The 20,232-nt window shown below is 39.4% G+C and overlaps 1 protein-coding gene across 7 annotated transcripts in view; it reads right to left on the minus strand.

The window, feature by feature from the left end:
- The window catches only part of LOC140739191 (uncharacterized), a 139,020-nt gene that overhangs the window by 86,997 nt on the left and 31,791 nt on the right, over positions 1 to 20,232 (minus strand). For 5 of the 7 annotated variants that reach the window (XM_073067240.1, XM_073067244.1, XM_073067241.1 and 2 more), the window contains 3 exons: positions 14,325 to 14,387; positions 7,963 to 8,035; positions 2,303 to 2,705 (listed from right to left, as the gene is read on the minus strand). In XM_073067240.1, the coding sequence (XP_072923341.1) occupies positions 2,303 to 2,705; positions 7,963 to 8,035; positions 14,325 to 14,387 (539 nt within the window). Of the gene's footprint in view, positions 1 to 2,302; positions 2,706 to 7,962; positions 8,036 to 14,324; positions 14,388 to 14,853; positions 16,753 to 20,232 lie in introns of all 7 variants that reach the window. The other 2 variants (XM_073067248.1, XM_073067245.1) reach the window with 2 other exon arrangements.

Genomic DNA, 20,232 nt, shown 5'->3' on the forward strand with positions numbered 1-20,232 from the left:
ACTGAAGCGAACTACTTCTGGTCATCAATGGCACAATCTACTCTTTGTTCAAAGTGCATGACAGAATATTCATTGGCAGAGGAAATTAAACATGTTAAATATGCTTTAACCCTCTGTGCATTTGCAACTGCAATTTTTGATAACTTTAAATTTATAAAAAATATATAGAACCATAGAACCATGGAAAACTACAGCACAGTACAGGCCCTTCAGCCCTCCATGTTGTGCCGACCCATATAATCCTTAAAAAAAAGTACTAAACCCACACTACCCCATAACCCTTCATTTTTCTTTCATCCATGTGCCTGTCCAAGAGGCTCTTAAATACCCCTAATGTTTTAGCCTCCACCACCATCCCTGGCAAGTCATTCCAGGCACTCACAACCCTCTGTGTAAAAAACTTACCCCTGATGTCTCCCCTAAACTTCCCTCCCTTAATTTTGTACATATGCCCTCTGGTGTTTGGTATTGGCGTCCTGGGAAACAGGTACTGACTATCCACCCTATCTATGCCTCTCAAAATCTTGTAGACCTCTATCAAGTCCCCTCTCATTCTTCTACACTCCAAAGAGAAAAGTCCCAGCTCTGCTAACCTTGCTTCATATGACTTGTTCTCCAAACCAGGCAACATCCTGGTAAATCTCCTCTGCACCCTCTCCATAGTTTCCACATCTTTCCTATAATGAGGTGACCAGAACTGAACACAATACTCTAAGTGCAGTCTCACCAGAGATTTGTAGAGTTGCAACATGACCTCTCTACTCTTGAACTCAACCCCCCTGTGAATATGAAGCATATTCCAACCAAACTGCTCTACCCCCACATTTATCAGTGTAGGAAAGCTCTTGCTCTGACCTAAAAAGGCCAGTTCTTTATATAAGACATTATGTTGAGAGCATGCTCTGCATCAGATCTTCCATATGCAAAAAGGCCTACTGTTCTATTATTAGACATTCACTGTCACTTGAACTTGTTAAAGGGGAAATGAGTCATCTGACACTTGGTGCTCCAATTCAAACTTGGATGCGTTCATACCAGAAAAAATGTGGAAAAGAGAATAAATTTGCACAGCAGCTCTGAACGTTTGTGTGAATCGTTGAACCAGGAAGTGCAGTTACGCTTACGATCAACTAACGATATTTTTTAATTATGTTCTGAAGGATATAAAAGCTGCCAAGTTTTGTTGGCAAGTCCTCTTCAGATCTTTTCCTAAGAATTGGGAAAGCATTTTTAATCAACACTGACCCAATACACTTGTTCTCCACCAAAACGAAGTCGCAAAGAAACAGAAGGTGCTTTATGAACTATAAACAGGATATGTAAGTAACAATCAGTCAAACAACTCAATCAATCAATGAACTTCTTCCCTGCAGAATTTCCCTACAGAAGTAGAGCACAACTACTTCAAACTCATGGAGCCATTCCCCAGTAGATGTTTAGTTTGAGACTGCAGGCATATACTCGTGTCACTTTATTAGATACACCTATACAGCTGCTCTTTTAATGCTAGTATCTAAACAGCCTGTCATGTGGCAGCAACTCAATGCAAAAAAACACGTAGGCGTGGTCAAGGGGTTCTGTTCTTGTTCAGACCGAACATCCGAATGGGGAAGAAATAGGATCTAAGTGATTTTGACTGTGAAATGATTGTTGGTGCCAGACCGGGTGATTTGAGTATCTCAGAAAATTCTGATCACCTGGGATTTTCATGCACAGTAGTCTCTGGAGTTTACAGGGCTAGGTGGGTGGTTCAGAAAACACAGTAAAACATCTAGAGAGCAGCATTTCTGTTGGTTAAAAGATCTTGTTAATGAGAGATCAGAGGGGAATGATCAGACTGGTTTAAGCTGACAGAAAGGTGACAGAAACCCAGATAACCACGCTTCACCAGAATGGTGTGCAGAAGAGCATCTCTGAATGCACAGCTTTTGAACCTTGAAGTGGATGGCTCCAGCAGTCTTCTGCTATAAGCATACACTCAGTGGCCACTTTATTAGGTACAGGAGGCACTGAGTGTAATTTATTATAATCTTTCTCTCATTGCAGCCTTGGCCTCAGCAAGAAACCTCAACAACCTATCTCCCGTAAAGCACCACGATGCTGTAAAACGTTGAGATATGTATCATTGTGGTGGAAATTTATACCTCCTTTTTTATAGAGACTTGCATTCTTGACCCTGGAGAATCCACATTTATTTCATTAAACTGATGCACTTAAGCCTTTGAATTAGCCCAACCATTTTCTAATATTTAAAGTTCTCCTATCCAACAACTTGCTCAATACAAAAGTGTATAAAACTTACTCTTCTGGATTGGCTGTGGCAAAGAAATGTGAATGAAGTTCTTTTGCTGCCAATGAATTGGGAAGTATTTCCTTGGGCCTTGTATAGTGACAGTCTCTTGAAGAGAAGTAGTTTTGGCTGTCATAAGGATTGACTGACAAGGGGTTGGAAGCACTTTGTTCTCTTTCAGGCCGTGGATACTGTGACTGAATGCTACCATTTTGTTTTTCATGATCAGAATCCCGATGTGCTTCGGACAAAAATGGACACTTTATTGTGTAGTTTTCCTTTATTGTTGAATTGTAGGACAACGGTCTTGTTAATTGTGATCTTGATTTATTAACTGCAGCAGAGTTAGAAGAGGGCTGTTTTGTTGGATTAGCTTCCCATTTGGTGTCAATATTAGAAGACAATCCATAATTATCTATAAAACAGAAAATATAATTCATGAAACTGCATGTTGTGAAATCTCCAAATATTTCTTCATCACAATCAAAAACATTAAATATGGAAAAACAATTATCAAATAAGTTACTTCAGATAAGATAAACAGTCCATTTTAAATGAAATCATTTTTGTGTTCTATGTTTTCAAATGTAGGTAGATAAAAAGCAGAGCTGTAATTACAATAACATTAGCCCTTACATTACTCAAAGTTAAAGCAAGCAGAAGGGATTTTTAATTTGTAAGTTCAGAGTTCTGTATGCTTACCTTGAAGAAAATCATAAAACCTTTGTGTGATGATAAATGTAAAAACTTCATGGGTATTAACTTAGAATTTCCATAGCATTTGACTTTTATACAGTGCATGATTGAACTGAAGCATGAAGTTGATTGTGAAATATGATGAACACTTTCCTGTGTGCATAGCATGTAATTTGTCATGAATATGACTTCAGTGCAAGTGACATGGCTTTGCCAAGAGACCATCACCCTGCGACCATCTGACGTATAACACAGGTTCGTTGCTATTGGTGCAAAAATGAAATGAATGAATTTCAGGTGGAAAACAGGACAGAAGAGAAAGAACAGGTTCACACTGGAATTCCTTTAAGGGTCTGTTTTAATTCTGATACTGGAGAAATTACTGTGGAAGACAAAATGTAGTCAGCTTCAGTGGTTCGATGGTCTATTCTAGATTTTGTTTTAGCATTTTATAGCTGGATCCTACTTTTATTTAGGGACTGGCATAGACATACACAATCTTATCTCCAGGTGGCCTCACTAACATAATATCCAATAAAATGCTGGAAAAGCTGGGTATCTGCTTTAAAGTTGATCTGACAATATTAAATTTAGGCTTTCTGAAGCTACTCTGCTACTTCAAGCATAAATTCCTGTCTGAGAGATCCTGTTCCATACATGACTCCTGAAATTACAGATGTCTAATACAAGTAACATACCAAGGACCTGTGAACAGTGCCATTCACTTGCTTAATTTTACATGTGCATGAAAATCATTCCCCTGTAGCCCAGGATAGAACGAGTATGGGTGCACCTCAACTATTACTTGGTGTGCTGAGAATAAAGGATTACATTCACAAGCAAGCCTGGACTTTGAAATTTCTATACAATATAACCAGATAACAGCATTTGTAGTTGAAAAATAAATCTGTGCCAGCAATGAGCTCACTAATTATAGCAGGAGATACCAAGAGCAGGCTCCAGAAGATTGAATAGTTCAGGTAAAATCATGTCCACACTTTTAACAAATAAGGAGCTATAACTACAGTACAGTGCAATAAATACAATGTTCTAGAACTTATAATTATATACTGCATATATTGTTTTCATTTCCTTTTGCTTTTTATCATATATATATAAACACACACACACACACACACACACACACACACACACACACACACACACACACACACACACACACACACACACACACACACACACACACACACACACACACACACACACACACACATCTTCAGGTTCCTGTAATTCCTCTCTGCTGGCAGTAATGAGAAGAGGACATGTTCTGGGTGATAGTGCATGTTGCCTTTTTGAGGAATTGCCTTTTGAAGATGTCCTCAATGGTGGGGAGGCTCTGCTGAAAGGAACATCAGGGTCTCCCTCCTCCCTATTCGTTGCATTTACCAGAAGTTTTGTATATGAAGGGTCCAAGGTATTGTTTAAGGTCTCTACCAGCTATCCCACAATCTCTTTGACTCACTACAGTCAGGAAGAAGGTACAGGAGCATCAGGACTTGAACAACCAGAATGGTGAACAGCTTCTCCCCTTAGGCTGTGAGACTAATGAATACCCTGCTACCATCAAGGTCTCGTCACTAGGACAGGAACTGTTTGCTGCTTCCTGTGCTGCACTTTACTACATGTATTTTGAATTATATTTTGTTAATATATTTATAGTATGAATAAATATTATAAAATACAGTAGGTTTATGTGTTGTGTGTGATATATGTTGCGTGGGTTCACTGCGGTCCAGAGGAACATTGTTTCATTTGATTGCCTGCATATATAGTCAGATGACAATAAACTTGAACTAGTGCCCATGATGTTGCTGTCTGGGTTTACAACACTGCAACTTTATTGAGCCTGTGTGGTAGCCCCTCTGTACCAGACCGAGGTGCAACTATTTGGAATGTTCTCCATAGAAATTAACAGGAGTCTTTGGTGACATACCAAATCACCTCAAACTCCTAATGAAATATTGTATAGCACTGTTGGATTAATATGTCAGGCCCAGGATAGGTCAGAGATGTTAACCTCCAGGAAACCTTCAGACCTTCATGCCTTCATCCAAATGTCAAGAGCAGAAGAGATCGGGTGAGCTGAGAATGCTCCAGATTATCTTTTTGTCATTTAGGCTCTGACCACAACACAATCTATCAGAACCAGTTCCAAACAACATGATTGAATTGCCACTTTGAAAGAACTTGGTGAGTTGTTAATACTGAATATCACTGTCTTTCTTGTTGCAATATTTTTACATTACTTAATAATTACATATTTCTTAATAAAGGCAAGATGAAAACTGTTCCTTTATACTCTAAATATTAATTTTCCAGATCAAATGGAAAACCACAGCTATCTTTTTTTTTGTGGCAACGTTTTTCAAACAGAACAGTGACACAGAATCCTCTTTGTGTTTATAGTTCTTGACTTTACATAGCTTTGCTAAAATGTAATTGGAAACACCAGAAAGGGGAAAAAACGCAAAGGCATGTTGTTTAGAAAACCATGAACCAAAGAACAGATCTCTCGCAAATGTTTGGATAGTGCCTGGAGATAGCTGTAATTAAATCAAATTAATCCTGGATATAATGATTCATAAGAATGCTCCATTCTAAGTGTATTATGAGTGAAAACAGTAGATCTCTAATCTATTTAATAATCAGAATAAAAGTAGTTGTGCTCTACCCTTTGTGATAAATCATGCCTCTTCAAGATGTGAGAAGAACGTACAGCATTGATAACTATAAAGGAAGAAATCTCAGATAAGAGTTCAGAGCTCATATTCGAACCTTAACTGACATCCACATCTTGATGTTTCCAAACTGATCAATCATGGGGGTATAGGTGGCAATGAAAGTAGTAACAGAAAAACTATGTTGATATTAAAGGAGGAAAGCATTAACTTTACAATTCTCTAATGCTAGGTGAGATCAGATTAGTTAATGCTTACTGTATGTACACCAGTGTGTGATGAAATTCTTTGCTCATGTGAAGCTCACAGAGTAAACACCATTGGTTATTCAGCTTCGGGAAATATCACTGAAGACTATGATCTTACTCTTAGTAAGAAGCTTTTGATAGCAATGAAAACTAGGGCTACTTCAGATTTTTTCTTTGTCCTAGCCCAGGGGCTCCGAGATTGTTTACAAAGACCAACTGCTACATTGGCTGATAACATACAAATTAATATAAATAAATGTAATATATTAAGAAATGCCTATTTGCCAGGACCAGTCACTTATCAGTCGTGAGTTTGAAAAGTAACGGACAAGAACGTTACAAAACTCTGTGCCATAATTCTTCAAGTTTCTCTTAACTTTGGAACTGTTCCTATACAGAAAAGTAATGTGTGTCCTTAATTACTTCAATAAAACTGGGGAGAAACTGTGGAGCTGTTTATCATTTAGCTTAATTTCTTTTGGCAGGAAATCACTTGCGTCTGCTATTAAGGACAGAGTGCCTGGTTATTCTGAAAAAATTCAGTTAATTAGGAAAAGTCAGCATGGGTTTGTAAAATGGTCCTACAATCTGACTGAACATTTTAAAGAAGTGATTAAAACTGCGATCAGGTAAATGCCTGCTAATGTTATTTAAAATGACACCAGAATGGGCAGCAAAATATAACGAATAGATTCAATGCAGGAAAATTTGAGATTGTTAACATTTGGCCTAAAATGAACAGAGCATAGTACTTTTTGAATAATGAAAACACAGAAGCAGTGAGGTCCAAAGAGACTTCGGAGTCCACATAGAGAGGTAGTTAAAATGTCAGATACAGAAAAGAATGTTAAGGTAATTTGAGCTCTAGTCTTTATACTTTGGAGACAGGAAAACACCATGCTAGAAGTCTTGATTATACTACACCTAGTAAACTGAGCAGCTCCAAGCAGCACACTTTCAGAAAAACATTTTATAATGTTGAAGATATCAAATGGAAATTTCAATAATGTTTGCTAGAATTTGAAGTGTTCAGGGATTATTAATCAAAGTTTTTTTTTAAAACACAAGAGATTCTGCAGATTTTAGGAATCAAGAGTAACACACACAAATCTAGTATCTCCACTGAGTTCCTCTAGCATTTAGTGTGTGCCAATCAAAGTTTTTAAGAAACATGTTTCAAGGAGAAACTTTCAGAGCTATGGGTTAAGTGGACAAGGCTGACTTATTCAAGGTGAATTTTTCAGGAATAATGTCAGGAATTACTTCTACATTCCATAGGTGGTAGAAGTCCTGAACATTCTTCTGCAAATGGCAGTTGACATTAAATGTGCTGCTAATTTCACATTGCAGATAGGGAAAGAAGGAAAGAAATTAGATCTAGGTGTAGATCAACCAAACGGCAGAATGGTTCATGGAGCTAAACTGTCTGCAATTATGTCCATGTTCCTAACCATATCCATGATGCAAATCAACATAGGAACCTTAAGGGTAAAAAGCCCTGAATCAGGGACGATGGGAAACCAATAAATGAGAACTATTACATTATGCAGAGGCATGATTGGCATGTTCTACTGGCGTTTGTTCTCTAGCCTTGCTGTAGGTGATTTTAGCAAGCAATGTTTAAATTATTAAGATTCACTTTTCAAAATGAAATCAATAATGGAAATAATGATTACGTATTTCAAATGAGTACTAAAACAACACTTTGTTCTTTAATATACTTTTTCAGCTGGCATAATACACACAGTATTGTACATCCACATTAATACTCCTAATAAACTTAAAAACCATTTTCAGCTTTTTAAATTTTTCAATAAAACGGAAGAAGGGTTATCTTGAAAGGGTGATTTATTAAATAAATAAATGGGAAGCTAGGAGTTCAGTGATAGGATATAAACATCCCTTTATTACCAAGTACATTGTTACATTTCAAAATGAGACTTTTTTCGAATATTCTACAGAATACTGGGATTTATTTGCATTATAGATTAATTCTCTGTAAACATGAGGAGAATGAAATGTTATTTACCTGGCTTTGGAATGCTATGATCACTTTTAAGAATTGAACTGTACCAAGTCTTTGACCGATCTTCAGCTGGAACCTGAAATGAATATGGATTGTGAGTATTGATTAGAAATCATCTCTAGTAATAAAAGATGCACAAGTATACACATTATGGCCACATTATTAGGTATCTCCTGTACCAAATATTGCGGCCACTGAGTGTATGTTCATGGTCTTCTGTTGCTGTAGCTTATTCACTTCAAGCTTCATCATGTTGTGTATGTTTAGAGATGCTCTTTTGCACATCACTATCGTAATGTATGGTTATTTTTGTTACTGTTAGTTTGAACCGGTCTAGTCATTGTCCTCTGACTTCTCTCATTAACAAAGTGTTTTTGCCTACAGGGCTACCACTCACTGATTTTTATTTTGTTTTTTGCACCATTCTCTGTAAACTCCAGGGACTGCTGTGCATGATCAGCAGTTTCTGAGATAGTCAGACCACCCTGTCTTCACCAACAATCATTCCACTGTCACAGTTACATATCACATTTCTTCTCGACTCTGATGTTTGCTCGGACAAAATCTGAACTTGTTCACCATGTCTGCATGATTTTATGCGTTGAGTTGCTGTCACATGATTGGCTGATTAGATATTTACATTAAAGAGCAGGTGTACCTTATAAAGTGGCCAAAGAGTGTATATCGTAAGTGCCCTGTCGATGTCTGTGAGATTGTCACACATCTATGATATTTTATTAGTGAAGTCAGTGAAGAATTTGATTCAACAGCTTATTAGTCATTTCACAAGGTAACATATTTAAAAAGAAGGTAAGGTAACATACTGAAAATTCCTAAAACTGGATGATAGCAAAGGAGTATAGAGTAGAAACAAGACCTCTCATTTATCACATCCAGTTTACTGTTTCCCCCCACCCCTATCTTATATTTCTCTTTCAATCAATTCCTTTTAGCAGGAAAAAACAATGAAAATACAATACTTTGTCTTAGTAATTATTCTTGGCCAGGAATGGTCCGTCAAGGTGGGATACTATATATGGCCAACCACTTCATGTTTGGAGAGGTTCTACTTTCTGCTGTTGTATGACTATATGCCATGGGTTGCCCTAGTAATTGTTGAGTTGGACACAAGAAAGAAATTTGGGGATCAGGGCCAAGGCATCAAGAGTCAAGAAACATTTGAGAAGGTCATGATTAGCGGAGTTTGGGATAGGGTGGTAGGGGATGATTTTGGTAGTTGTAGTTGTGATTAGATCAGGAGAACTGTGTTATGACTGGTTGGTAGCATAAGCCATGGAAGAAGTCAGAATCATGATTGGACTGAAAAAGGTATTAAGCAGCTCAAAGGAGACCAGCATTGAAGGATTATTAGATGATCTAAAAAGGAGTTGCCTAACCATGTCCAAGGCAACATGTCCAACACCAGACTCCATGGGCTTGGGCCTGGGAAAGAGGTCCACCGTAGGACTTAATGAAGAAGACCACACGTTCATTTTGAAAACTGCTTCTCAATAAGTGGTTTGATTGGTTAAAACTAATTTTTACTGAAAAGACATTCAAATATGTATTTATTGCTGTTAGAATCTGAGAGGTATGTCCAAGGGCTCATATGCAGGGAAAAGTCAAAAGCAATTTGCAGATGGAAATGTTGGGAGTCCAACTAATCCATGAAAAATGCCTCATAGGTGGCTCTCCGCAGAACTATCATTTAAAGGTAAGTATGTTTTGGACAAATATACTTCACCTCTCCCTTCTTTAAACACTATCAGCTCTAATTATAAAATTGCATTTCAAAACACTCCTTTAGCAGCTGCAGGATTCCAAGTACCTTAGAGATGTTACATAAAAATGGAACTTTATATTTTAAAAAAAGCTGTTAATCTGGCCACTTTTATCCTTTTTCATGCTGGATCATGGTTATTCTGGAAAACAAAAGTGACATCTTGCTTCAAAATAGTTCCTTAAATCCTTTACTCTTTTCTCCTCACCTTAGAGCCAAAGAGTCAAGAAGTTTAACTGCACTAAAACAGGCCTTTTGGCCCAGCTCATCCACAGACTCCAAGATGTACTTCTGTGCTAGTCCCATTTGTGTGCATTTAGTCCACAATCCTCGGTATTTTCTTTCAATGTACCTGTACAAATGTCTTTTAAACATTACACTGTAATTGTAATCTTCTCCTCCAACAAGTGAGGACTCATGGATTTTTTTGTCACCAAGTCAGAGGACATCGATTCATCTATATCCATAGGGCTTATCACTTTCCGTTAACCATTATTTCTTTGAATCTAATAATTTCCAACCCAAGTTCTTTATCAAATTTGTCATCAGTCATCTCTTCAATCTCTTTTCCTGCTCCTAATTTATCCTGTGATTTATTACGGTTACTTATGCACTGAATTAAATCATCTTCACAATCTTCCTACTCCATCCCTAGATCATCTTGTCTTCTTGCATCTTCTGACATGCAATTTTCTCTCCGTAACTCTGCTGCCTGTTTGGGAGGGTGAAGATGAAATGCGAAGTGGACTGCTTGGGTGGCCAAGTCTGTAATTTGATAATTCCACCAGTTGCCATGCATTAAGGTATCATCTGCATAGCACATCAAAACCTCACTGCTTCACCAAAAAAAAAATTCATATGGGTGAAAACATGTTTGCAGAATTCATTACGGTTGCATTTTTCCACTATCCAACTGCAATTTTAGATTGAATTAGTCTGTCAATAGCTCTGGAATCCCATTCAACATGGAACTGAACTCCTGGCACATCTTCAACACCATAAATATTAATCTCATTACCATTGAAATCTGTGCATATAGATCCCCAAACAGTTTTTCATCATTTATTCATTAACAAAACATCCACTTAAGTTTGCCAAAAATGTGCCATTCTGAATCAAAGAATGTTTTAGCACATAAGGAGGCCATTTGGTATATTGACTATATACTAGCTTGTTCAAAGAACACAGTCTGCCCACTTCGCTAACCTACTGGAAAATTTTGTCACTACTTTAGCAGTAAAATATTATTAAGAATTTATAAACATAATCTGTAAAAATTTATGTTATTACTGTACATTGTATTAATGTAATTTGCAATAATTTGAACACTGCATTTACTAAAGTTAATATATCCTCTAGGACTTCTCTGCTGAGCAATATGCCATACCTTTCTTTTCAGGAGACTGAAATATAAATGCCTTCATCAATGAAACATAACTGTTAAAGAGTCTATCCAACCAAAGAAATCAGTTCATCAATAAGATTCCTTCTATAAAGCAAAAAATATCCTCAGAAGAGTTTTAACTGCTGATCTGTCTACAAAAACAAATGATTTAATAAGAAGTGTGATGATTTCATATTGATCCAGACTAGTATACTGATGTTGCAAAGTAGCACGGTTGTTTGAATTTTACATTAAAGGATGTGGTAAAGAATAATGCTAAAATGAGTTAAGTATCACAGCACTAAAGTGACTAAGAACACCCTGTTATGCAACGCAATAAGACACTGAACTTTCTGTGGAAGATTTTCATATCATTATAAAACAAAATTATCAGATAGTTATAGAACATTGTGTTAGCCACAAAATTCAAGTAGATCAAAGTTAAGATGCGTACTTGTAAGGACATTTAATAAGGTTATTTCATAAGAAAGGAAATCATTCTAAGCATTCTGTGATTATTGAGAATGTTAAACACTCCAGCACAGGAAATATCAGATGGGGTGCCAAACCGAGTCAGGTGCTGTTGAACGCCCGAGACATGGCTGTGGCTGTCGTGGATGTTAGGGGCATAAATTTTGACCACCAATGGTACGGCCCACCATGGTAAGGGGTGAATGCAACCACAGGAAGGAAGAAGAGGACCATTAAGGTCCAAGTTGACTTTGTCAAACTGTCTCTCAGGGACCTGAAAAGATGCCAATGGCACATGAACATGGCAGTTAGTTTTTGCCCGCTGGCTCTCCACACAGGCTGCAGTCTAATCAAGCATCTCCTTTCGAAGGCTGTGCCACACAAACATTAGTACAACAAGCTTCCGTGAGGTCTTCTGGCCGGGATGTGAGAGGCCATGTATTGAGTCATCCTCCAGTTTGCGGGCACGATATGGCGAGGGCAACCAGTTGAGATATCGTACAGGAGATAAACCCCAGCTTCCCCAAACTTAATATCAGCCAACCACAGGCCCATGACTACTGTTCGGTAAGCCTGGGCCTCTGGGTCAGGATCTTGGTGTGCTACTATGCTGGCATATTCAACCTCTATGTACATGTTCTCAATGGCTGACCATGAGTGGCAATCAGGCAAGACATTATACTTCCTCTTGATATGTTTTTCATCAGATGTGAACTCAGATATGTTGGCCAGGTGATGCTGCTGAGGTCAACAAACGCTGTGAAATGGCAACCCCCTAAAAGAAATGATGGACAGCCAGATAGAGACTGAGAAGCTCATGGGCAAACATGCTGTATTTCCTTTTGGGGCGATGGACCTGGCAGCTGAAGAGGACACACAGCTGCCAGGTGCCTCCGACCAACTGTTTGTGCACAGCACCCGCAGCTTAATCTGAGGCATCAGTAGTAATGATTCAGGGTGTATTGGGGAGTGGGTGCGCCAGTAGAGACACTTTAGATTGAGCTCATTGGTATCATCAAATGCCCTGGTCATGTTCACTGACCAGTCAAGTGCTTGGTTAAGGGTATTACCTTAAAGTGTACTATACTGGGAGAGCACACGTTCAGCTCGTGGAATGATAGAAATTCACCATGCCCAAAAACTCCTGTAGCTTTTCAGTAGTGTGAGGTGGTGAGAAATCCATAATAGGGGCTACTTTTGATGGAAGGGGTTTCACGCCTTCTGCGGAGATGTGATGGCTGAGGAAGTCAATGGTGGACGACCCCAACTGGCATTTAGCAGGGTTAATAACCAATTCATATTTGCTTTAGTGCTTGCAAGGTGTGTGAGATGGGATAAGTGTTCGGATTTGGATGCACTCATGATAAGTATGCCATCCAGGTAAACAAAAAGCAAGCCCAAGTCTTTTAATACAGAGTCCATCAGCCATTGGAAAGTCTCTCCTGCATTTTTCAGCCTAAATGGCATGCATAAATACTCAAAAGAGACCAAAAGGGATTGTCACAGCTGTTGGGACTCTCCTCCAAGCACATAGGCACCTGATTAAACTGACTAAACTGACTTTGGAAAAAATTAACTTTCCAGTTAAAAGTGCTGAAAAACTTGACTGTGTGGGAATGGGTAGTGATTGGGGTTGGTGACCTCGTTAAGGCATCAGTAATCACAGCACGGCCAGCAACCACCATTGGACTTAGGGACCGTGTGGAGGGGCAAAGCCCAGGGGCTATTCAATGCCAAGTCTTTCCATGTTGGCAAACTCAGCCTTCACAGTTACCAGCTTTTCTGAATCCAGTCTAAGTTTGTGGGCTGGTTGTGGAAATGTGGTGCTCGACCCCATGTACTGTGACTGTCATGGAGAATGTGGGCTTGGTGAGATTTGGGAATTCTCCAAACAGTCGAGCAAACTCGTGTGATGGTGCATGTGCTTGACAGACTCATTGTGAGGAACTTACTGGCGGAGCACAATAACGACCCAAATCCTTAACATCTGCAGGCCAGCAGTTCTTAAGATTGACCAACAATCCTTGGGCACACAGGAAGTCTGTACCAAGCAGAGTTATAGCCACTTTAGCCAGGATGAAGTCCCATGTGTAACGTCGCCCACTTAAGCAGACAGTCACCCATTGTGTCCTTAAGTCTTGCTGCTGTTGGCAGCCTCCAGTGAGGTTTCATCACTCTTTGCCTTCCCTTAATAGGTGATGCAGGCAGCACACTCACTTGAGCACCCATATGTCCACTACATAGAAATATATGGTGTTGACAGTGGAGATTTCTTGTAGCATGAATTGAGCCTCTGCTTGTATGAACCAAGTGTCACTCTGAAAGTGTGTCTGTAATGAACAGTAGATGATCCTGGTAGCTGGAATCCATGGTGCTCACAGACCTCTGATGTCCCGATGTGCTGGCATTGACAAAGCTGCAAGGTGGTTGGGATTTCCTAGCTTTCCTACCAAAGTGAGCTTGGTGAAAGAACAGGTCTAACATTGTCTGTTTCATAGCCGTGGGCATCCTTACATTGGGGGCCTTGCTGACCAGGCTTATTGTGGTAGGGAAAGGAAAAGGAATGATGCACTATTCCTTAGCTGAGTGTAGACTATCAGCCATCTTAGCATTAGTGAGGGCTATGCAAACTTGATCTAGCATTTGATACATGAAGAGTTCTTTAAAAATAAAACAATGATGGTGATTTCCCTGGAGAGACCCATGTGGTCCTTTAGCTTGAAGGCTTACCATTGTTGAGACCAGGCAACAGGGCAGCTGTTTTGTGTGCTCAGACTCCGATAATCCAAGAGGCTGTAAAAGGTGAGTTTTTAGTAATCAATATTTATCATGTTCAGCCAGATATCGTAGTAGACTCACCACTTTCAGAGCTGTGGAGTTGCTGAGTAATGCTACTACATAGAAATATTTGGTGATGTCGGCAGAGATTTCTTAAAGCATGAATTCAGCCTCCACTTGTACAAATGAAGCAACGGCATTTTGCTCCCAAAACTCTAATGGTTTCAAAGCGACTGCATTGGCCCACATGTTCAATATCTTCGGAACTGTACTAGAGCATCAGGGTCACCAATGACCCTAGGCGGTGCAGCAAATGGCAGCAGCGGCCTTTCCGATCTGGTGCTAGTTTAATTTAGTTTTTTAATTTAATTTTAATTAAATTTAATTTTAAGCCACAATTAGGATCAGGGCAATGGATAACAGAGCGACTATCTACCATCGCCAGTTACTGTTACAATACAGAGATCGCCCAAAAACAAACCTTCATGAAAATCTGCTGGGTAGATTGCGCGACCTCGGCTTGCTGAGGGAATCGGGCCTGCACTCCTCGGAGTCGCCTGCTGCCTGTGGCCGGAGGTGGAGACAGCGTAAGCGGTGTGCGAGGAAGCGGAAGCGAGGTGAGCGGGCAGGAGTCTGTGGCTGGAAAAAAGCAAGACCTAGCCGGCCGGCTCTCCCGTCCATTCTCCTCTCCAATGGACATTAAATTGGACTACATCTGTGGCAACAAAATACTCGGCGCGAGTACAAAAACGGACAAAAACCCGGGCACTACCATTCAGCTGATTCAGTGGACTACCAACCTACTGCCCTCTGCTGTGCCTATTGTCTTGTTTATTATTTATTGTACTGCCTGCACTGTTCTGTGTACTTTATGCAGTCCTGGGTAGGCCTGTATTCTAGTGTAGTTTTTGTGTTGGTTTACGTCTTTCAGTGTAGTTTTTGTATTGTTCATGTAGCACCATGGTCCTGAGAAACATTGTCTCGTTTTTACTGTGTACTGTACCAGCAGTTATGGTCGAAATGACAATAAAAGCAACTTGACTTGACTTGACTTGACCAACGTACTGATGGGTTTCACAAATAAAACAGTAGAGGTGTTTTATGTTTTATGTTTTAGGTATATGAGATGATGAGAGGCATTGATTGTTTGGATAGCCAGAGGCTTTTCCCAGCACTGAAATGGCTAACACGAGGCGGCACAGTTATAAGGTGCTTGGAGGTAGGTATGGAGGGGATATCAGGGGTGCATTTTTCACACAGAGAGTGGTGGGTGTGTGGAATGCACTGCCAGCAATGGTGGCAGATACAATAGGGTCTTCTAAGAGACTCCTGGATAGGTACATGTAGCTTAAAAAATAGAGGGTTATGTGGTAGTGAAATTCTAGGCAGTTTCTAGAGTAGGTTACATGGTCTGCATAACATTGTGGGCCGAAGGGCCTGTAATGTGCTGTAGGTTTCTATGTTCTAAAAACTGTAGCAACTTATTTATTGAACACCAAAAAACTAATCTCAAAGCATGCTAAAAACCCTTTACATCATCATGTCAGACCAGCTTTTTAAAGTGAAAGCCCAACTCAATGTTGGTGTTGTGAATTATATACATCTCCACCAGTTACATTACCCTATACTCTCTTTAACATCTCCACCTCCTTCTATTTCTCTCTGCAGTTTGAAGTTGCTCCATAATGCACAACTTGCTGCTTCAAATAAGTCAGATCTCATTCTCATGGTACATCACGATTCCATCCTGGGTTAAGTCCATGCTTGATCAGGATGAGAGTTTCCTATTTTCCCGGCCCGAGGCAAATGTGATTCTAAAGACAAAATGTTTTGTGGGTCTCTGATTGTGCAGAGTAGTGGTTTCATTCCCAAAGCTACCCTGACAATTTATTAAAATGAAATAAATAATTTGAAATATCTTACATTATGAAAATCAACTAAAAGATTTTGACCATCATTAAATAAAACATTAAACAATTTGAAACAAAAAAAGGGAACTCTTCTCCTTCTCTTCCTTGTAGTTCCCATTCACATGCATAAGGTTGTAGATACTGGGCCAGGCGTAACCTCAGGCAGGATCCAAAAGCTGATTCAACAGCATTATGTCATCAAGGTTGACCTCTGCTACCAGATACTTGGGGGTGGGGGTGGGGAAGGGGGATGGGTCCAGTAGCAGAGTATACAATACATTACAGCGTACTTACTTTCTAACTTTGCAACTTCTGTGTTTGACTCTGTCATGTGTAGAATTCCTCGACTTGCTGCCACTTAAATTGATAAATACCAGTTGCCCCACTTGGAATTTACCATCACAATCCAGACCAATATCTTGGCAAGTAGTCCAATGTCAGATCATGCTCAGCAACACTCCTGTGAAGTACTTGGCAATGTTTTATAACATTAAAAGTGTTATTTTAATGCAAGTTGCTGGTACTGAAGTGCTTCAAAGCCAACAAATTACATCTGACATTTAGGCATGTTATTCAGGCTGTTAAAGTGAAAACTTTATTCTTTTATCAAATAAGTTTCAAAAATACTTGAAAACTTTTTATCCCCAATTTTCCTTTCCTGAAGTTGTTGGCTCGCACAGAGCATCGGATGAGCAGTCATTTTCCATGCATGAACCTAAGGAAGTCAATTAAAGCAAGTCAGATCTTATCCTCAGTATGAGTTGCAGCGCACAGTGAGGCCAGAAACTTGGCTTATTCCCCTAGACTATTTAATGGATGCACTGTCACACTGGGTCAGTTACATCAACACTGGATGGGAAAGGGTTGACGCCTTCGGGTCTCTTTAATGACATGCTGGAGGAGCAACACCTCATATTCCATCGATGAAACCTTCAATCTGACGGCATGAACAAAGATTTTTCCCCTCCCCATTCTTTCTTCTTCTATTCCCCAATCTGACTTATTACCTCTTCTCCTCATCTGCCTATCACCTCACCCCGGTGCTCCTCCTTCTTCCCTTTCTCCTGTGATTCACTCTCCTCACCTATCAGATCCCTTCTTCTCCAATGTTTACCTTTCCTACCTACCTGACTTCACTATTACCTTCTATCTAGTCATCCTTCCCCTCCCCCTATCTTTTGATTCTGGCATCCTCCCCCCTACCCTTAGTCCTGAAGAACAGTCACTGTGCTAAACAACTGTCTATTCATTTCCATAGATTCTGCCTGATCTGCTGAGTTCCACCAGCATTTTGTGAGAGTTTCACAAGAGTTCCACTTTGACTTTGACCAGAGCTGCAAAGTCTGATTGGGAGCATTTGCAGAGATGTGGTCACATACGTGATAGCTGAAAGCTCATTATACCGGTAATCTAGATATATAGTAACAAAAGACTTTGAAATTAGGTAGGCTTTCTACTGGTTTACGAGAGCATAGATGATGCAGAAAATTCAACGGTACTCCACGCATAAGCAAAATTAGGAATGAAAGAGCAGTAAAGGGGTCTGATCATGGGGAATGGTTCCAAAGATAGGAAACTGAAGGTGAGAGAAACATTGACAGACCTTTGTAACTAAGAGTAATTGGCGATATTGCCAACAATCTGAGTCCTGTAAATGTTCTCAGCTCAACTTGTAAAATTATTTCACTAGGAATACACATATAATTGAAAAATAAAGCAGCACCTTCATAGAATGTCATAATCATAGAGACATAGAAACAAGTCCTTTGGACCACAGAAACAGATCATGCCAAAATAATATTCTGCCAAGTCCCATCGACCTGCATCTGGACCATAGCCCTCCAAGCCTCTTCCATCCATGTATTTATTTAATTTTTCTTAAATGCTGCAATCAATCTCACATTCACCACTTCTGTTGGCAGCTGATTCCACACTCTCACCACCCTCTGAGTGAAGAAGTTCCCCTCCTCATGTTTCTCTTAAGCATTTCACCTTTCACCCATGACCTCTAGTTATAGTCTCACCCAACCTCAGCAGATAAAAGCCTGCTTTCATTTATCCCTCATAATGATAGAAATGACAACTGGATAAAGTGCTGCTGGAATTCTCATGTTATTTCATTTCGATGCAAACACTTCTACATTTTGATTTTTATTTTACAAATACACGTATCTTTCTGTTTTAAGGTGATGATTAAGTCTGCATTGGAATAGTCACAAATGGCAAAACATCTCATGATTTAACAGTGCACTATACAAACGCTATTTCCTTTCCCTAATGACTTTTCTAGTAGAATACTAGTGATGTCCTTTCTCCTCTTTTTGTTTGTACACGAGCAGAATTAGAGTATTTTTCCAAATTGCCCATATTAAAACACCCTATTTCATTTTTACTGGATTTTCCTGTCTCAGTATGATACCCATACTGAATTTCAGTTTGCTTCACATTCTTCCAATCGCCTGAGCTCTAGTTTCCCCAAAGGTTGACGTGCAATCCTTTTCTTGCACCTCCCAATCATTAGTTCCCCTGTCCAACTGTTTGCTATTTCTTCCAGCACTCTGCTTTTTATGGTAATCCCCAACTTTCACCATATCCATACACGCCCCTCTCTTTATCACATTCTCTAATCTCCTTCTCAACCGCCACCCTCCCATTTACCACAAGAGTTTTAAGATCCTCTTTGCCTTCAGAATTACATTCACTCTTCACTTCCTGTTTAGTAATTAGTCACATCACGCCAGCAGGCAGGATTAGAAAAGGATTTTTTAAGCCAGTAAAGGATGTGAAGTGAGGAGTGTTCTGAGTGTACTAAATTTAAACCACGAGGGCCTACTATGTCTAGAACTTCCATCCCAGATTGGGAGAGTTGCCAATTCCAACTCAAAAGCAAAGAGATCTGATCTCTGGAGTTTCTTGATATTCCAGGCATTATTAGCAGAAAGTTAATTGCATTTGTTCATAGAAGGATTGTTCATTGCTGCTCCTTTCACCATTATATTAACTTCAAAACTGTTGTGATTACTCTTCAAGAACCAACATTGATGGTGGTATCAGATTCCAGAACAGACAGCATTTGTGTTATCAAGTATCAGATCTTCTCTCCACCTTCCTTTCTGCTGTCCCGTTTGGCTCTATCTCCTTTTCTGTTTGTCTGCTTCCACCTAACATCCAGCTACCTCTGTTTCCCAACTCTACCTTCACCCTCTCCAACCTGAATAAGTCTTCAACCCTCCTCAGTCCACCAATCAGCTGCACGTGCCACCTCACCACTCCCTCTCTCATTAATATGCCGACTGCTTTCTCTCTTCCCCCTCAAACCTGATGCAGCCTTTCAACACAAAATATCAACCATTCCTTCCCCCACCAACCCCTTCACCGTTGTAGCTTAACGTGCTGTAGAATTTTGTCCTAATGATAAAAAAGGGCTTTCATTATATTCTTATATTTCAGGAGTGTCTGAACTTCAAATTTAGCTGAGACCTCAAGTAGTGATTCATAAATGCAAGCTCTTTTTTATATATGAATTTGCCCTTTTCCTTAGTGAAAACATTTAGAAATGAGCCAAGATAAGTTGATGTTTTGGTGCCACCTAGTGTTGTTAGACCACTCCTGTCAATAGAAAGCAGGCATTGTCTTTACCTCTTCAAACAATTTAATGACTAAGTAGGTAGAGGAAGTTCAAAACTTGCTTTAGAGGATTTGTTTCTTAGAATTATGGTTTGTAAATAAAACTTCAAATGTGCATGAAGTTTGTAGTTTTTGTTTCTAATGCCTTGCTTAAAGCTAGACACAGCTAAATTATGCAGAATTTATAGGACAGAACGTAAAACATTAGATAATTACTTCCTGCTAGGTTAGGATTGAGAAACAAAGGAAGGGGATAAAGATTTCATTTATACTTTGCTCTATAAAACTTTATGGTCCTCCATAATAACTTAAAGTCAAAGGAA

This window comes from Hemitrygon akajei, chromosome 15 (assembly GCF_048418815.1).
Source record: "Hemitrygon akajei chromosome 15, sHemAka1.3, whole genome shotgun sequence".
Taxonomy (NCBI): Eukaryota; Metazoa; Chordata; class Chondrichthyes; order Myliobatiformes; family Dasyatidae; genus Hemitrygon; species Hemitrygon akajei.